The following is a 16,704-nucleotide window of genomic DNA, read 5'->3' as shown; positions in this document are numbered from 1 at the left end:
GTTTGAACAGCAAGTTGACGTTTCGCAACTTTTAAATGCAGCATATAATTTCACTATTAAATTATATTTTCGCTAGTAAAAATATAATATATCTACTGGTGAAAATGCATTTGGACTTCACTAGTGAAAATATAACTGCACTGAAAAATACACATTCACAACATTTATACATCGTATGTAAATAAATTAAGATAAGTATTTAATTATATTTATTACTTATTAATTTTACTAGCACATGCCAGATAAATTATATTGCATTTGTGGAATTTTTCTTCATATCAATTTAGAGGCTCTCAATATTTTTTGGTATGTTAATTTATTTCGCATTCTTTAATTTATTGGTATTATTTACATTAAATAAAATTTAAATATATGTTTTTTATTTATTATTTTTTTAGTTGTATATGTAAATATATAACTATCTGGGGCACTTTAAAACAGTGAAAGATGTACGGCGATACTTGAGTTTAAATAGATGTAAATAAAACATTATCAGTTTCTTTTACTTATTTATTAGTTCATTTTCACAGTTTTGTTCCGTTACTGCATTCACATTTCAAATGAAGCTTCAATGACGAAGAGACGGAGAAAAATATGATACGGAAGATTTGATATATATACATTTACAAAAATAATATGTACGTACGCATTTTGCGTAAATATAATACGGGGGTTAATAATAATAATAGTTGGAACAATACAATCATGGCAGCATGAGAACGTTCGTCTATACAAACAAACAAAAATTAATTGGCCATATGCATTTAACTCACTATTTTATATATATCACAGCTAAATATATTTTACAAAATAATAAAAAGAACTAGTCTATCGGTCTTCGTAAAACTCTTCGACTTATCAATCAGTCCGATACAAAACATACATATATGAAAAAAAATTTGTAAGCAAATTCAACAGTTAAAGCGAATTAATGAATTATTTGTCTTGTTAAATTCGATTAATATCAATTTATAATACATTTCTCTATAACAATCATTGTTTCAATTGACAATTTGTGCTTTTCGATTAGTTCAAAAATATGAGATCGACTACATATACACTTTAAATGAATGCGTTTACGCCGCCGAGTCTATCGGTTGGGGTGAATTGACCGCGTCGCCTAAGCTTGCACCGGAGTGACGAGGACTCGTTTGTTCTTCGGTGCTGCATAGGTTGTTAGTGGAACAGTTTTTCGAACACCAATTTTCCGATTTATTGCAATCTCCGTTGCATAATTTCTTATCGTGTTTGCTGTAGTTGCCGTTCATTCTGTCGTTACACTGGAAATAAGAAAGAATATATTATATTGATCTATATACTGTACTGACTAATTTTATAAAACACAACATTATTTTCAGATGACACAATAAACTGGATTGATTATTTTTATAAAAGTTTGTTCTTAACTATAGATTATATGAAGCAGTCTATTTTTAATTAATTTCAAGCAGAAAAATTTGAAATGATTTTTTGTTATGAAAGTTACTACATGTATTTATCTCTCAGATTAAATTTGATAACAAAATTTTGCCACAGAGACATAAAAAATGCTATTTACGAGCAGTTCAATAATATTTAGGATTAGATTAAATCTAATTATTGGGGTAATAAATATAGTAAAACAAACTGTTAATTTATAGAACTTTTATCTACTATGTTATAAGTTATTTGAAATGCTGTAAGTTTACCAATTTCTTATTCAGTTCTTTTTCGTCAATTTTGGGAGCACCGGCTTCTTCGCATATATTGTTTAATCTTTCTCTGTGGATTAATAAATAAATAAAATCAATTAAATTTTCAACAGCAGGAAACCATTATATTTTGGTACATACTTTGGTGTTCTCGTCAGATGACAACCAGCGTCATTTAGAGTATGAATGATTTTCAACGTCTTCAGCAATTTGGCAACCAAGTTGTCCACCAAAATCACTTGGTCAACTACAGTGTTTGGTACGTTATACATATCATTGTCCTTTTGATGCAGAACGTCTTCCGACATGCTGCACTCCGCTTCGGACTGTTGTCTTTGAAGAATCGCCTGCGATAAATTCTGCAGCGAGTCGTGCTCCGAATATCCCATGTTCAGTAAGTCATAAGTGTCCATGTCTGGATAATAGGACGATTCGGATATTGGTTTCTCGTCGGGAACTGCAGGCGATAGGTCGTCGTTGCTGAACGTGGTTATGTTGTGCAATGAGCTGAAGGAGTCTTCTTTGTGATCGTTTCTTAAAAGTCTATTTTCGTTGGGATGAGAGCTTCCGAGGATCGGGCAAGTCAGTGGGACGTCTTCCATTATGTTCTGAGGCGCTGTGTTTGGACAGGACATTATGCTTAGACCGGAAGAGACGAGATTGTGAGAATAAGTATCGGGAATGGCGACGTCTTCTAGTACGTTCTCCATCATGAGACACGGCTCCGTTTCAGAGTCTAAGAGATCTGCCGAATTTTCATCTGAAAATATGAACGAATCGATGAATTAAAATAGTAAGAAGAAGAAATATTAAAAATATTACCATCGGAAAATCTTGAAGAGTGGAAATGTGAAGTCGGTCCTGGTAGAGATGTCGGTGGTTGCGGACGAGTTGGTAACGGACTGCCCGGAGAGCACGCCTCACTACTGCCACTTCTGCTATAAGCTTCGTTATGGAATATAACATCCTGGAATGATATCTATAGATTAATATATGTATTAAAATTCGTATTCATTATAGCATTACCTCTAGATCGTCTGGAGATATAGAGTAAGTTACTATCAAGGTGTGCAACAGATTTTGGAGACGTTGCGCTAAAGTCGGCAAAGCTATAGGAGCGGCTTGAGCTGGACGCGTAACCGCCAATTTGGCACGAGCAGCTAATATCTCATGTCTCCTTTGCTCGCTGAGACGAACCAAGAGTCGACATTCGCGTCTACTTCTCATGACTTCTCGTTGAAGTCTTAAAGTTGATTCTTCGCTCTCTTTCAATGCGTCTTGTAAAGTAGTCTTTTCGGCTTGTAAGAATTCTTGTAATTCATTGGACTCTTGCTCGGTTTCTTCTAAGTGACTCTCGAGTGAACGATAAGCTTTAACGGTTCTATTCAATTCCTAGAAGAATAAAAATAATAAGTTATTGGTTCTTTAAAAACTGCATATAAAAATTTCATTACCTTTTGCAATTCCCTGTTATTGATGTGCAGTTTATTAATCTCTTCTTGTTGCTTAAATACAATATTGGCAGACGTTTGCAGCTGCGATTCTAGAAGGATCAAGCTATCGCCTCCTTCTCCAGATTCTCCACCAAGCATGCTCAAAACTCTTTGCGTGTTCCTCTGAAGTTCTTCCTGAGCGGCGACCTTATCGGCTCTCTCTTCTTCGAGTCTGGTTTCCATCGCCGTAAGCTTTTGCGTTTGCTCATCACAATGACCCTGCAGCTTTGCATTATTATCAGTCAAAAGTTTCACTTTAGCTTCCAAGCGTTCGATTTCCTTATTCCTATTGTCGACTTGCACGCCTTTACTTGCTTTCTTAACCAATACTAAATCAGTCCTTATCTCCTTGATTCCAACGCCCGCTAAAGCATTCTCAACATCAGTTCCTATAAGAGCAGTCTGGACGCTAGTTTCGTGATAAATCTTAATTTTAGTGTGCTTGTTTCTAGGATATGGTGGTAAGCTTTTCAAAGGAGGCGATTCTCTATCTCTTGTCACTGCTCTTCGGAAAGTATTTGCTTTGTATAGAGAATTTTCTAGCGAAGAAGAATTGCTCTTGTCTTTTTTGAGCAAACTAAGCTCCGGAGAGTTCTCTCGTCTTCTCCTAGGTAACGTAGCATATTTATCATAAGCGGCTTTAGAATCTGGCGTCATCCGATTCGACGATTTCGGTAGTTGATTCTCAACGGAAGCTCTAGGAGACGTGCTCGAAGCGATCGGTGGAGCAGGAGAAGCTCCCGGCGTTCTGCATCTCGCTGAAGACGTTTTGGTGGCTTTGACTTTCATAGGTGGCGATTCTCTGCATATGAGAGCTAGCGAATCCGGAGTGGCTCTGGGTCTAGCGCGCGGCGGTACTACTGGTTTCGGTCCGGTCGGAGGCGGGGGTTTATCTCCGGGAACGGATTTCTCACGCGATCTGGCTCTTTCTCTAGTCGCTAAAGCCGGAGCTTTACCTTGAGTCGGTCTAGGCGCCGTAGAAGGTTTAGGTCGTGGTGATTTTCCAGGTTCGGTGACAGCGACTCGCTTTTTTGAGCCAGGAAGTCGTTTAGGAGCGATACCGAGTCCAGATCCGCTACCGGTGATCGATGAGCTTTCGCTTCCGCCTTCACTGGTGCCATCTCCGGCTATCGCAGCTTTGAAATCCTCTAGCCTGTCATTGTTATTGCACGATAAGACGTCAAATGAGTCTTCACAGCCGGATCCGCAGCTGATGAGACTCGACGCGCACGATAGTCCTTCCGGAGCACCGCTACTTGCGTACTCGCCGGCTGCCACCTCCACTCCGCTGTCGCTGCCTGTGTTTATCGGTAAATGGTTCGGTTCTAGATGCAACATGCATTTTTGCACAATTTTCTCCGGCACTATCACATCGTCAACTTCTTCTGGATTCTCCTGTGTTTCCGACTCGATGATGATGTTCTCTATGGCGGTCCTGTCGATTGTGGACACATCGAACGGGGCTTCCGCTTCTTCCTGGGTCTGGTCGCATTCGGCTTGCGAGACTTCTAGATTGTCGTCACACATCGCCACTCTCCTATCGATGGGGATTCATCTGAAACAATGCAAGTAAACGCGACGTTAATGATAAGTTTCTAAGCAAGAATTTTCTTTCAAGTACCTAGCGACACGGCTATAAATAAAATAATCCAATTACTTGAAAAACTGCATTATTGCAGCTTAGTCGGAGGAAGGTGTTTTTCTAATGTTATTTTTTACAATTCAAGTTGAACGACCAATGTATGAAAATTGAATTGAAACACGTGTGAGAGAATGCACGCACTTTCCACAATAAATTATTGTGTGTGGGATATTAGTAACAATGGTACAAAGTTCACATGGATGTTAGGTGTTGTTTAATAAATATAATCTCTGCATAATCTTTGATAGCTTCCGAATATTCATAATAATAATACGAGCCAAAAAAATGTGATGTACGGTGCAAAAGCTTTTTCATGCCATTTCATGTAATCACACTTTTATCACACAGCTGTTTAACATATTAAAATAAGTATTCATTGGAATCGCAGTACAATAAAATAATATTTTATTAGAAAGGGTACAAAATTGAATATGAATTAATAAATTATTTGAGGAACCATATGCATCATACTTCTATAAATATCATTTTTATATTTTACTGTCGGGATCACCCATAATTGTTGCTACGAAATTAGTTGCGAAAGAGTCGTTAAAAGGGTCTCATAAATGCGACACCGACGGCACGATTTTATTGCTTTTGACTTCTGAGAAGTGATAATTTTTTTGCGCTCTCCTATTGGTCAAAATTCGGTTTAGTTGTTTTACTTTCAATTTGTAATATTATTATAAAAAGTCGCTGTAAGACCACTAGATAAACTAGCGTTCTCACTGCGACAGCACCAACACGATTTTATTGCTTTTGACGTGGATTTTTGACTTCTGAGAAGTTTTTTTGCGCTCTTTTACTAGTCAAAATTCGGTTTAGACGTGCTTCATTCGATTCTCACGTATTGTATGTCGTAATATTGTTATAAAAAAAAGTCGCTAGATAGCCGAGCGTTTCCAGTGCGACTGCGACGGCACGATTTTATTGCTTTTGACGTGGATTTTAAACCGGAATGTGGCTAGAAAAATGCATGTAATTTAATGAAATACTATGAATCACAATGAAATCGAAATAATAAAATAAAATGGTCGACTTTTGCAACCCCCCCCCCCCCATGGAAAAAACTGAAATGACGTCCCTGAATTTTACATATATATAAAAAAATGCTACATATAATACAGAATTTAATGTAAAGCGCAAAAAATGAAACCGCCGTTGTAATCGTGACATGTGCATTTCGGTCCTTAACGGTATTTAACCCAGGCCTTTCGGGTTTTGTCTTACTGCACTTTTCCACAAAAACTACATTTTGGTATTTTCAGATGATATTTAAACATAATATTGTATATTGTACTCTATGTATGGTAACGTATACTGCGCGAAAGTATTCCATTTCATCAGTACACGTGCAACGTCACGTGTGTGTGTATGCGTATCGGCGATAATAATTATAAAATTACACGCATATGAAACAGCAACAATGAGTAAAAGCGAATCTCTTCAGCGGAAATTTCGATTTCGTCCGAGCTATTGTTTTTTAGAGAAGTGGTGAGAGTACACAGACGACAACGATTATCTAGTCGTTTCCTTGAGTTAACCACCCGGAAGACGCAGAACGGTTCTAGAGTTAAACGTTGAAACGCTGTAAACCGATCTTGTAATGATGAACTCCGGATAGCTGATTTAATTATATAAGTATTTTCCAGATAACTGACAATGTATGAAGCTGGTTGCTCTGGTACAATACATATTTTTTAGTATTTATTTATCCAAAAATCATGAAAATGTATTATAAAAATAAGCGTGTGATTAATAAACAAACATATTCTTTGTGGCATAAATATTGTAATACAATAAATTGTGTAATGCCTGCACTACACTCTCTGGAAGTTGTCCGAACCGAAGCTACAACTGAAGTCGGCCGAGACCTACGACTTCGAGTAAGCGATTACTGTCGCAAATTTCATATGCCGTCCGGACGGCGGCTTCTGTCACGTACAGCTGGCATATTTGCGCGCGATCGAAAAATGTGCCAAATCGACGACACTATCGACTTTTTATACTATATTTTTTAGCTATTCGTAATGCTTTGACTGTCATATTTCTACATTATTGGCATATTTTTGTAAATTTATTTTTAATTTTTTATTCAACTCATTATTTTTAACTATAAAAATCTCGTTACGCGGTCAATTTATTACATTAAAAAATTAAAAATCTTGGGAATCACCGATATACGCAAATAATACATCGCAATTTTTAACAGCTCTTCATAATGGTTCCCATACATTCTTATTATATGTACATAGAATGAATTGTTTTTGAGAACGTTTTGTTCTCTAAAATATGAATAATTAAAAGAACTGTTCAATCATTTGAAGAGCTTAAACATTTAAGAAAATAGAACGCATTACTTACACACTCCGAGATAATCTAATCGCAACGCTTACGTCAGATAAAAAATAGTGAACAATAAATATTATTCTACTATAATAATAAACACAGATAAGAAGGTAATTATTTCAGTTGAAAATAAACAATACTAAGTGTTTTGAGTTTACGAGTGATTATAAGATGGCTAACATATACACATAATAAATCAAAGTGATATAATTATATATATACCAGAAGGCTCTCGTGGTATTCATAATTGGATCGATGGTTTATTTTCGACACAAAAGCTAGCCGTGATTACAAATTCATCGCTGTATTAACGGCCTCCTGTATGTATGTGTAATAAATAAGCAGGGGACTTTTCGATCAACATATGTTACATGGGGGTCGCTAACAACCACGTGTATAAAAATACATCTATGTGGACTTTGCATAGATGTACCTTATCCATGGTGTATATTCACGTCACGTTGTATGGCTATTGATTTAATAAAAGACGTTCCGGAGAAGAATGGCTCTCCTTTTGGTATTCAAAGAGAACGAGTGGGAGGCAATTCATCTCTGGGGGGTTAGCGTCAATCCTCCGTTCTTAACCACCCTGTCTTTGATATTATTTCAATACGTATTATGTAAGCATACGAAGAAAAAGTCACAGGAATTGCAGCTGTCCAAGGTGATTTGGTTTGTGTCTGGTGTAACTTGACCTACGATTCGAGTAGTCCTTCACGGTGGTGGAGATGACATAATGACCTCTTTTGTAAAAAAAAAGAACGCGCTGATCCAATTTGCTCGTTTAGCTGCTCGCAAATTGCGGCGAGTCTATTTAGCTATATCGGAGTCGTAAAAGTATGAAAGAGTTGATAAGCAAAAAGTTTCGCTCAAGTGAAATAAATCAGACATGATTAACGAGATTCATAGCGACAGATTTTTCAAGTTAAAATACAAAGTTTTTATCTTATATGTACATATATAATCAATCTATTCATAAATTAAGTAAAAAAGTTCAACGTCTCTTCAAGTATATAATTCAGGGCAGAACCAGACTCTTTGTTATTATCTAATACAGATCAAACTGTATAACTGCGTTACGGTAGATTTAAATTCTGTAATATTGGCAATGTAATCTGGGGATACTGCGTTTATGTAAGTGATTTGAAACTGCTAATGGATACCGTTAAACCCTTTACATGCAGAAATTTCGGCTTTTGGTCGATTATTTCATCGAAGATGTATCATGCTTGCACTACACTCTCTGGAAGTTGTCCGAACCGAAGCTCAACTGAAGTCGGCCAAGGTTGCCGACTTCCGAGTAGCGGCCACGCTGTTACAAATTTCATTGCCGTCCTGACGGCGTCCGTGAATGACGTCTGGACGGCGGCTTCTGTCACGTACAGCAGGCATATTTGCGCGCGATCGAAAAATGTGCCAAATAATCGCAATTTTTAAATTGTCATATTATTAAAATTACGCTACTTATAATTATAAAAATTTAAGTGGGTACTCACCAATACAATATCAGTGAAAACTTTTCGGTCGTAAATATTCAATTTACGCAAAATCTTTGTCGGCTTTTGCAAAATGCCATAAGACATAAAAATGATACTTCAGAATACGAACACCACATCTGTGACTATCCTAGAATTTGTCGCCATCGATTCTAAATAAGAATTCGTTATGGTGTGACATTTATATAAACCGATCTAGGAAAATACATAAGGATATTGGAAACAATTTTTTTTTAACAAAATCAAGTACAACTAATTATTTAATTTTATATGAAAAAAAATATAATAACGATATCTGTTAGAAGAATATACTATCAAAAATATAATTAATCCCTTTTGGTGCCCTAAAATATTCAAATATGTCAGTAAGAGTCTGTTGAAGCCCCCGACAAGCATGTGGTATTATAACTTGACCACGTGACCACGATGCAGCGCTCGACACGCGTTTTAACCATAGGACGCCTACGCGCATACTGAAACTGAACCGAGTTACTCGTTTTATCTCAGTTTGCGAAACACCATATCATTATCTCTCACTCTCGTCACTTAGCACGCGAGAGAGCGAAAGAGTAAGTATCTTACCGCTCGCGCTCGAAAGAGCAGCTCCCTTTGACTCGGAAATAATGCCGACAATGTTCGGAAGAGCTCGAAGCTGGCCAAGTCGACTGAATTACCCCCACTTTACCTCCCGTTCTCGGTAACCTCGGACAACTTCCGAGAGATTTTAGAGCGAGCAGAACCGAGCTCGACCGAAGTAACCCACTATATTCTCCGTTCTTGGCCAACTTCCAGAGAGTGTAGTGCAGACATAAGAACCATCGATAATATTAAATTATTTTAATACACCAAAGTAAATTAATACAATATATCATTTGTAAGAAATTTAAGCTCTGAACAACGAATAACTCATATATGCGTTTCCCGGCTCTAAGTCATTGTATACAAAAACAATATTGTAAAATTAAAATATATTTATTATAAAAATAATAATTACTTATTTAAACGCTAACATCATAGTTTACTGATTTACTGGTTAATAAATTTGACATAGAAAAATAGCGTCAAATTTGAAAAGAATGCGTTACTTGTATTATTTTACCACAAAATGACTAATCTAGATCCGCCGACATTTTTTTTGCGTTATGTTACACTCATTATCTTGCGCTTCGGCGCTTGTGATCTAAATCTTTATCGTTCCATATTAGCTGTTTTAATTCGGCAAATAGTCGTTTATATTAGATCGCTCCTTAAGCGATATGCGATCTGATATAAACGATACTACGGTACGACAGGAAATATTGTTATTCGCTTTTAGTGTTTATCAATACTAATTTTACAAATCACCGTTGAGAAAAATTGTTGTAAATCACTTTAACATTCAAAAAGTTAAAGCAAGGTAAAATTAATATATGCGTATTCATTAATCATTTTTTGATTTTACATTATTGAATTGCACATTCCAGAACATAGCCAAGTTGTCAAATTTATACAATTTTGATTCTCGTGTTATGCCGTTTCACATGCAAAATAGTATGATAATGCTGTACAAAATCAACGAGTCTGGTTTCGCCCCGAATCATCGACATTAGCTAAAGGAGCGTTAGATTTTCAAAGATATATGAGCCAGAATATTGTATAATACAATAAAAAAAAACCATAAGCGACACAGTTAAATCAGAACCGTTCGCAAAACGAACAAAAAGTTGAACTGCATTAATTAGACATTAAAAAAATAATAGCCCGCAATTTAAGCCGCCATTATCCATCGTAATACATTTTTTATTGTTGTTAAAAAAATTAAGTAAACAAAATTACATAACGTTTTTATGGTGTGCTTTGACCCTGACATTGAGCAGACGGGTCGATGATGGATATTACCGTCTCACGAAGCCTAGATTTTGGGAAGCGAAAATTGATGAAAGACACGGCAAGGCATCTACAATATATATTTATAATATATAATACATTCTCAGAGGTCCAAATTGAGTCGCACCTGCCAATCTCAGTGGTGGGTATAAAGAAAGGTCAGAAGGTAAAAAAAAAATACGCCCGCGGGTATTGAGTGAAAATTCTGACGGTCGCAATTATTTGGTCTTTTGACCTCTTCGTGCAACGTAAAAATTGTTTTTATATAAAAAATGGGTAGTGGGAAGAAGCAGAAGCAGAGGGAGGTCGTGGTGTGGTTTTGTACTGTGTGAATTATTGACGCAATTGACCTACAATTGATGAAAATTACTTCACTACACGACGACCTACATGTAAAAATATTTAAAAACTTGAAACGTTATTCTAAAATATTGGAATTCTATAAGAATAAATAAGAATACAGCACTCAAAAGATTAGATAAATAAAAGCTGCGTAGCTGAAAACAATATATCAACAGATAAAGTGAGATGGACCATGCGTCTTTGCGGCGACTACAGATTTATGAACGTCATTATTTAGACTTAATAAGAACGTGTTCATATTCAGACTATAACAATATTATAATTTACAATAAGTGAGAATCGGGTGAAGCACATCTAAACCGAATTTTGACCAATAGGAGGGGGCAAAAACAATTATCACTTCTCAGAAGTCAAAAATTCGCGTCAAAAGCAATAAAATCGTGTCGGCGCCGTCGCAGTGGGAACGCTCGGTAACGAGCGTTCCCACTGCGACGGCGACGGAACGATTTTATTGCTTTTGACGTGGATTTTTGACTTCTGAGAAGTGATAATTGTTTTTGCGCTCTCCTATTGACCAAAATTCGGTTTAGATGTACTTTAATCAGTCCTCTTATATTAGAAGTCCATAGTAATATCAGTAAGAATAGCTATCATATTTTTAAAACATATTGTAATATCGGAATGCAGACAAACTATGGAGAAATATGTGAGATGCAATGTCTGCTTATTTTCCCCTGAGAGATGAGTTTGCATAGTTTATATTTTGGACTAGTTCTAAAAATAATTTAGCTTTAAAATTTTAATTAGGTTAGGTTTGGGTTTGAACAACACATGGACATTTCGCAACTACCAAATTGAGTTTCATAGGCATTTTAGAGCCGCGTTAATTTCATAAAATCTATTATTTATTAAAATGTATGAAAATGTATTTGTACTTCATTAGTGAAAATATAACTTCACTGAAAAATACATTTATACATGGCGTATAAATAAATAATGATAAGCATGTATAATTTTACTAGCACATGCCAGATAAATTATATTTTCACTGGCAAAAAAATATTTATCTACCAGCGAAAATGTATCTCGATATAATTTCACTAAAATTACATATTTAAAAAAATCTTTTTAGGATAGATTCGAGACTGACTTTTTTAGATTTTCTTTTAAGAGATAACCAGAAAATTTTTGGTTTAGTATCATGGATTTTTTAGGCAAATGTCCCCAAATGACTTTCCTGGTAAACTTACATACTGCTCTAAAATATCTATAAAACTCAATTTGACAAAACTATGTTTAAACCCAAACTTGATGAAATTAAAAAAATAAATATAATTAATTTATGTTAGGTTTGGGTTTGAACAGTAAATGGATGTTTCACAACTGTAAAATTGAATTTCAACTACAGTTTAGAGTAGCATTTCATTTACTAGCACTTATCAATTAAATTATATAATATTCACTAATAGAAACAAATATCTATGGGTGAAAAAAAAATCACTGAAACGCCAGTGAAAATATAACTTCACATGTACTACACATTCACTGTAACATATACATTTAATACCTTCGTAGAATTAAAATAAAATCAAATTAATATAAATTTAGAACTTTCTTAAAATTGAGTTGGATTTGTTTAGGCAGGATTTGAGCAGTAAAGACAATTTAGAGCAGCATACAATTTCACTAGCGACTATCAATTAAATTATATATATATTCACTAGTAGAAATATGTATCTACTGGTGAAAATGTATTCGAATATGATTTCACTGAAACGTCAGTGAAATTATAAATTTACTGAATATACTTTAACTAATACTTCCATATCAAAAGTGTTACTTATAATAAAATGAGCTACTAGTTAATCAATAAATCAACATTAATTGAAAATGTGATTATTGTCGATGTTAAATAAGCATATAAAATGCCATGGTCTAGGCCAGTGATGCGCAAACTGTTTTTATTTCTAACCCACCTCCCCCAGTTGAAAATTTTGATGTTTTTTCAATCGTCAACGAAGTTGAAGTGAAATTTTTTGTTGGACTTATGATAATGCTTCTGGCTTGTTAGATGTGTGAATAAAACACAATTTTATGAAACATTGTTTTTTCATATATGCGAGTATTTTTATATATAAAAACTTTAATTATACGAATTTAATATGAGGTATGCGCTTAAAAAACTCATGATTTTTTTCTATGTTTGAATCTGTATTGGAAATCGCAAGCCGTAAGTCATTCTCTGCACACGTCACACGTCATCACGTATCTGGTAGTCGTTAAGACTGAGAGAGTACGCGATCTGCGACGCGTCGCTTGGGACTCACAGGCTGTCACAGATTTGTATATACATTTTGATAATATAATTTTATTTATATTTTTTGTTAAATAAATTTAGCGACCCCAAAAAAGTTTTTTACTGTTTTTCAGTTCATAGACTCTATGAACTTATACTGTCGTTACTCAATTTGGGTGCCCGTCCACCACACGCTGGACTCCCGCCATCCATCAGTGTGGGAGAGCAAGGGGCCTTTCTTGGGTTAAATCCCAACTGTCTGGGGTAGAACGCGAGACACTACCTAGGACGAACGAAGCATAGCATATTAACGCAAGCGGGGCAAAGGGCTCGGCCCCTCCTGGAGTCCAATGGCTGAAAGCTGCGACTGACGTAGCATAAACACATTGCAAAACCAGCGATAGCCCGTCTCTAATATATCTCCAATAATATATTTAGTACTACGGGGGATAGAAAACCGCTCACGGCCGTTCCAAGCTGGGTGCCCACCCATAGGGTTGGATTCGCAGGATCTTATTACCGGTAACGGCAGTGGTGTACGCAATGAATAACACCTCTGTCATTACTCAACCTAATACATAGTTTATAATATATCAAAATATTGTTATATCTATTTTGTTAATAATTGTTTTAAGCGGTCCACGTGTCACGAAATATACCATATGTTAGTAACCACTGTTTCTATACACTTTATAAAACCATGCTAAGTAGTATTTATTTATTTATTTTATTTTATTAATTTATTTAGCTTAATAGCTAATCTTTACATCTAACAAATTTAGTAAACATATATAAAAATATATAAAAAATACATAACAGAAAGAAAAAATAAAAATATACAATAATAAAGTCTTAATATTATAATTTATTTCTATATGTACGAAGGTGTTTTTTTATTCCATTTATGAAACCCGTTATATTTTTGCTGTTTCGGATTTCTCTTGGAAGACTATTATATAAATCAAAACCTCCGTACATAATTCCCCTAGCCGTACTCGTTTTCTTATACTTAATTATCTTTAAATTTTCTTTATTTCTAGTATTAGATTTATGTACATCTTTATTTCTTATTAAATACTTATTAAAATATTTTGGTAACATATTATTTTCTAACTTATATATAAATACTAAAACATTCATACTCAATATTTCTTGAACATTCAACCATTCTAATCTATCAATCATACTTTTACAATTAGTTAATCTATTTTTATTTAAGATTACTCTCATTGCCCTATTTTGTAATTTTTGCAACATTTGTTTATCTAATTTATTTAACATATTTAATAGTGTTGCACAATAATTAAAATGGGGAAATATTATACTATTGTAAATTTTTTTTTTGTATTTATACTTAATATATTTCTTAATCTAGATAATAAACCTATTTTTCTACTAATTTTTTTTAATATGTAATTACAATGTTCTTTAAAATTTAATTTTGTATCAACAATTACTCCTAAATATTTTATATTATCCACTATTTCTATACTAGAGTTATTTATTACTATTTTGGTACTATTATCTAACACATTTTTATAATTAATAAACATACATTTAGTTTTATTCTCATTTAATTTAAGTACATTATTCTTTAACCATATTTCTAATATACTTAATTCATTATTTAAATTATTTACAATTTCTTTAATGTTATCACCTATGCAATACATTAATGTGTCATCCGCAAATAGATGAATTTTACATTTTTTCACGTTATTAACTATATCATTAATATACAAAACAAATAACAATGGTCCCAATTTAGACCCTTGTGGTACTCCATAAGACACTAATTTCTCTTCAGAATATACATTATTTATTTTAACTTTTTGTTTTCTTTTATATAAGTAATTATTAAACCATCTTAAAACTATATCACTTATACCTATACTCTCCAATTTCTTTAACATTATTTTTCTGTCTATTGTTTCGAAGGCTCTCTTGAAATCCAAGAAAACTGCTCCAATGATTTTGTTTGTATCCTTAGCCAACAGCCAAAATTTTGTATGACTCATCTCTTTTCTTTATAGCATTTTTAACATCATCATTAAACCACGGTTTTGGGTTGTAACGATATTCCTTTTTAAAATTATATTGACTTTTTGTTAGTTGTTGGATAAATATATTCATTCAGCTAAATCTGCGTGTAATTTATTTATATTGAAAAAAGCTATCAATTATCCACCACGTAGGTTCCAGGATGACACAAAAGAAACACTGAAACTTAACATCAGGTTTTAGTGTAAAAGCAGCAGATATCGTGACAAAATAACGTTTTATCAATGACTATTACATTCGCGATGTCGCAAAAAGTATTCGACCGATTTTGTAATATATACGTAACTTATGTACATATATTCAGTGATTTTTAAACTATAATTTGGTAACATTTAAAATATTTTTTATCGTCTAAATTAGAGATACTGAATTTATAGATTTTTTTATTTAACATATACAAGCGTAATCTTGAAGTTAACTGAAGCTCAAATCTAATATTAGTCATTTTGCGATTGTTATTTAACTGAATGATATAAACGTATCAGTAAAACTGCGGTTTTGATTATAGCAATGGAAACACAGGATGGAAGTAATCAATCGCACGAGTCAACCAAATAAATTTTATTTGTACAGATTGACTCAAAATATAAAAGGCGCTGATGGATTGTAAATTTGCGATACTTTATTATAGCATTAACAATATTTATGAGATCGAAGCATTAAAAAAAACATTTATTTTGGGCCAACGATTTACTATATAATATAATATACGCTCCAGTTGAAGTACGTAATTCGATTACCGTTGTTTATTCTCGATTTTGCGGTTTTTGGCAATCATTTTCAGTCTGAAAATCGTTCGCGTGTTTCCGGACACGCCTCGTGTTTTTCACTTTTTTTAAAAAAAAAAAGTGAAAAACACGGAAAAATATGGGTTGGGTCAGGATATATCTATGTGTGAGAAAAATCGTCGTTCACGTGCATTCAATATAATTATACTCTCGAACGTGTGAAAAATTATATCGGCGCTTCGTTTGTAATTAATTAAATGCGAATTAAAAATGGCGTGCGATCACAGAGCGAGCAATAAATGGTCATGAAATGTTAACAGGGTTGTTGCCCCTTGAACTTTGTAAGTAATATAATCCTAATTTAAGCGACGTTCCGGAAAAATATTTTTATGTACAGGATTTTTTTATTTGACACAAATAGAAAGAAGGTCGTTGCGAATTATGATTTGAGTTTGATTGTTTTATTTTTACAACAGCGGCTTATTGGTTTAATTGTTTTATATACATCGTAAACAATTATAATATTTTTTTAAACTGCCTGAAAAATATACCTGTGCTTTAACGATCGACACACCGACTTGCTCTTTATTACTGCTTATTTATTTTTTATTAATTTATTACAAATCTGAACATCATCGTCTTTATACTGTATTTTAAGTAAGCGTGTTGAGGAGCTGGATGCCTCGTGTAACGGACGCGTCCTGGTCGCAATTCAAGAACAAGGGACGCAATCGCGACTCTCCGGGACATTCAAAATCATCGCGCATCGACAGATCATC

At 34.1% G+C, this 16,704-nt stretch overlaps 1 protein-coding gene across 2 annotated transcripts in view; it reads right to left on the bottom strand.

Moving 5' to 3' along the window:
* Positions 1 to 496: 496 nt before the first annotated feature.
* The window catches only part of LOC148239561 (uncharacterized), a 61,268-nt gene continuing 45,060 nt past the window's right edge, over positions 497 to 16,704 (bottom strand). The window contains exons 2-7 of one of the 2 annotated variants that reach the window (XM_088183957.1): positions 3,146 to 4,739; positions 2,718 to 3,083; positions 2,514 to 2,670; positions 1,833 to 2,451; positions 1,689 to 1,761; positions 497 to 1,280 (exon numbers count right to left, since the gene is read on the bottom strand). In XM_088183957.1, coding sequence (XP_088040083.1) covers positions 1,077 to 1,280; positions 1,689 to 1,761; positions 1,833 to 2,451; positions 2,514 to 2,670; positions 2,718 to 3,083; positions 3,146 to 4,711 — 2,985 coding nt within the window. In that variant the 5' untranslated portion in view covers positions 4,712 to 4,739 and the 3' untranslated portion in view covers positions 497 to 1,076. The remainder of the gene's footprint in view (positions 1,281 to 1,688; positions 1,762 to 1,832; positions 2,452 to 2,513; positions 2,671 to 2,717; positions 3,084 to 3,145; positions 4,740 to 16,704) is intronic. The other variant, XM_088183966.1, reaches the window with a different exon arrangement.

Source organism: Plectrocnemia conspersa, unplaced genomic scaffold, assembly GCF_051122295.1.
Source record: "Plectrocnemia conspersa isolate PC_06_02 unplaced genomic scaffold, ASM5112229v1 ptg000001l, whole genome shotgun sequence".
Taxonomy (NCBI): Eukaryota; Metazoa; Arthropoda; class Insecta; order Trichoptera; family Polycentropodidae; genus Plectrocnemia; species Plectrocnemia conspersa.
This window is presented reverse-complemented; position numbering and strand designations above follow the sequence as displayed.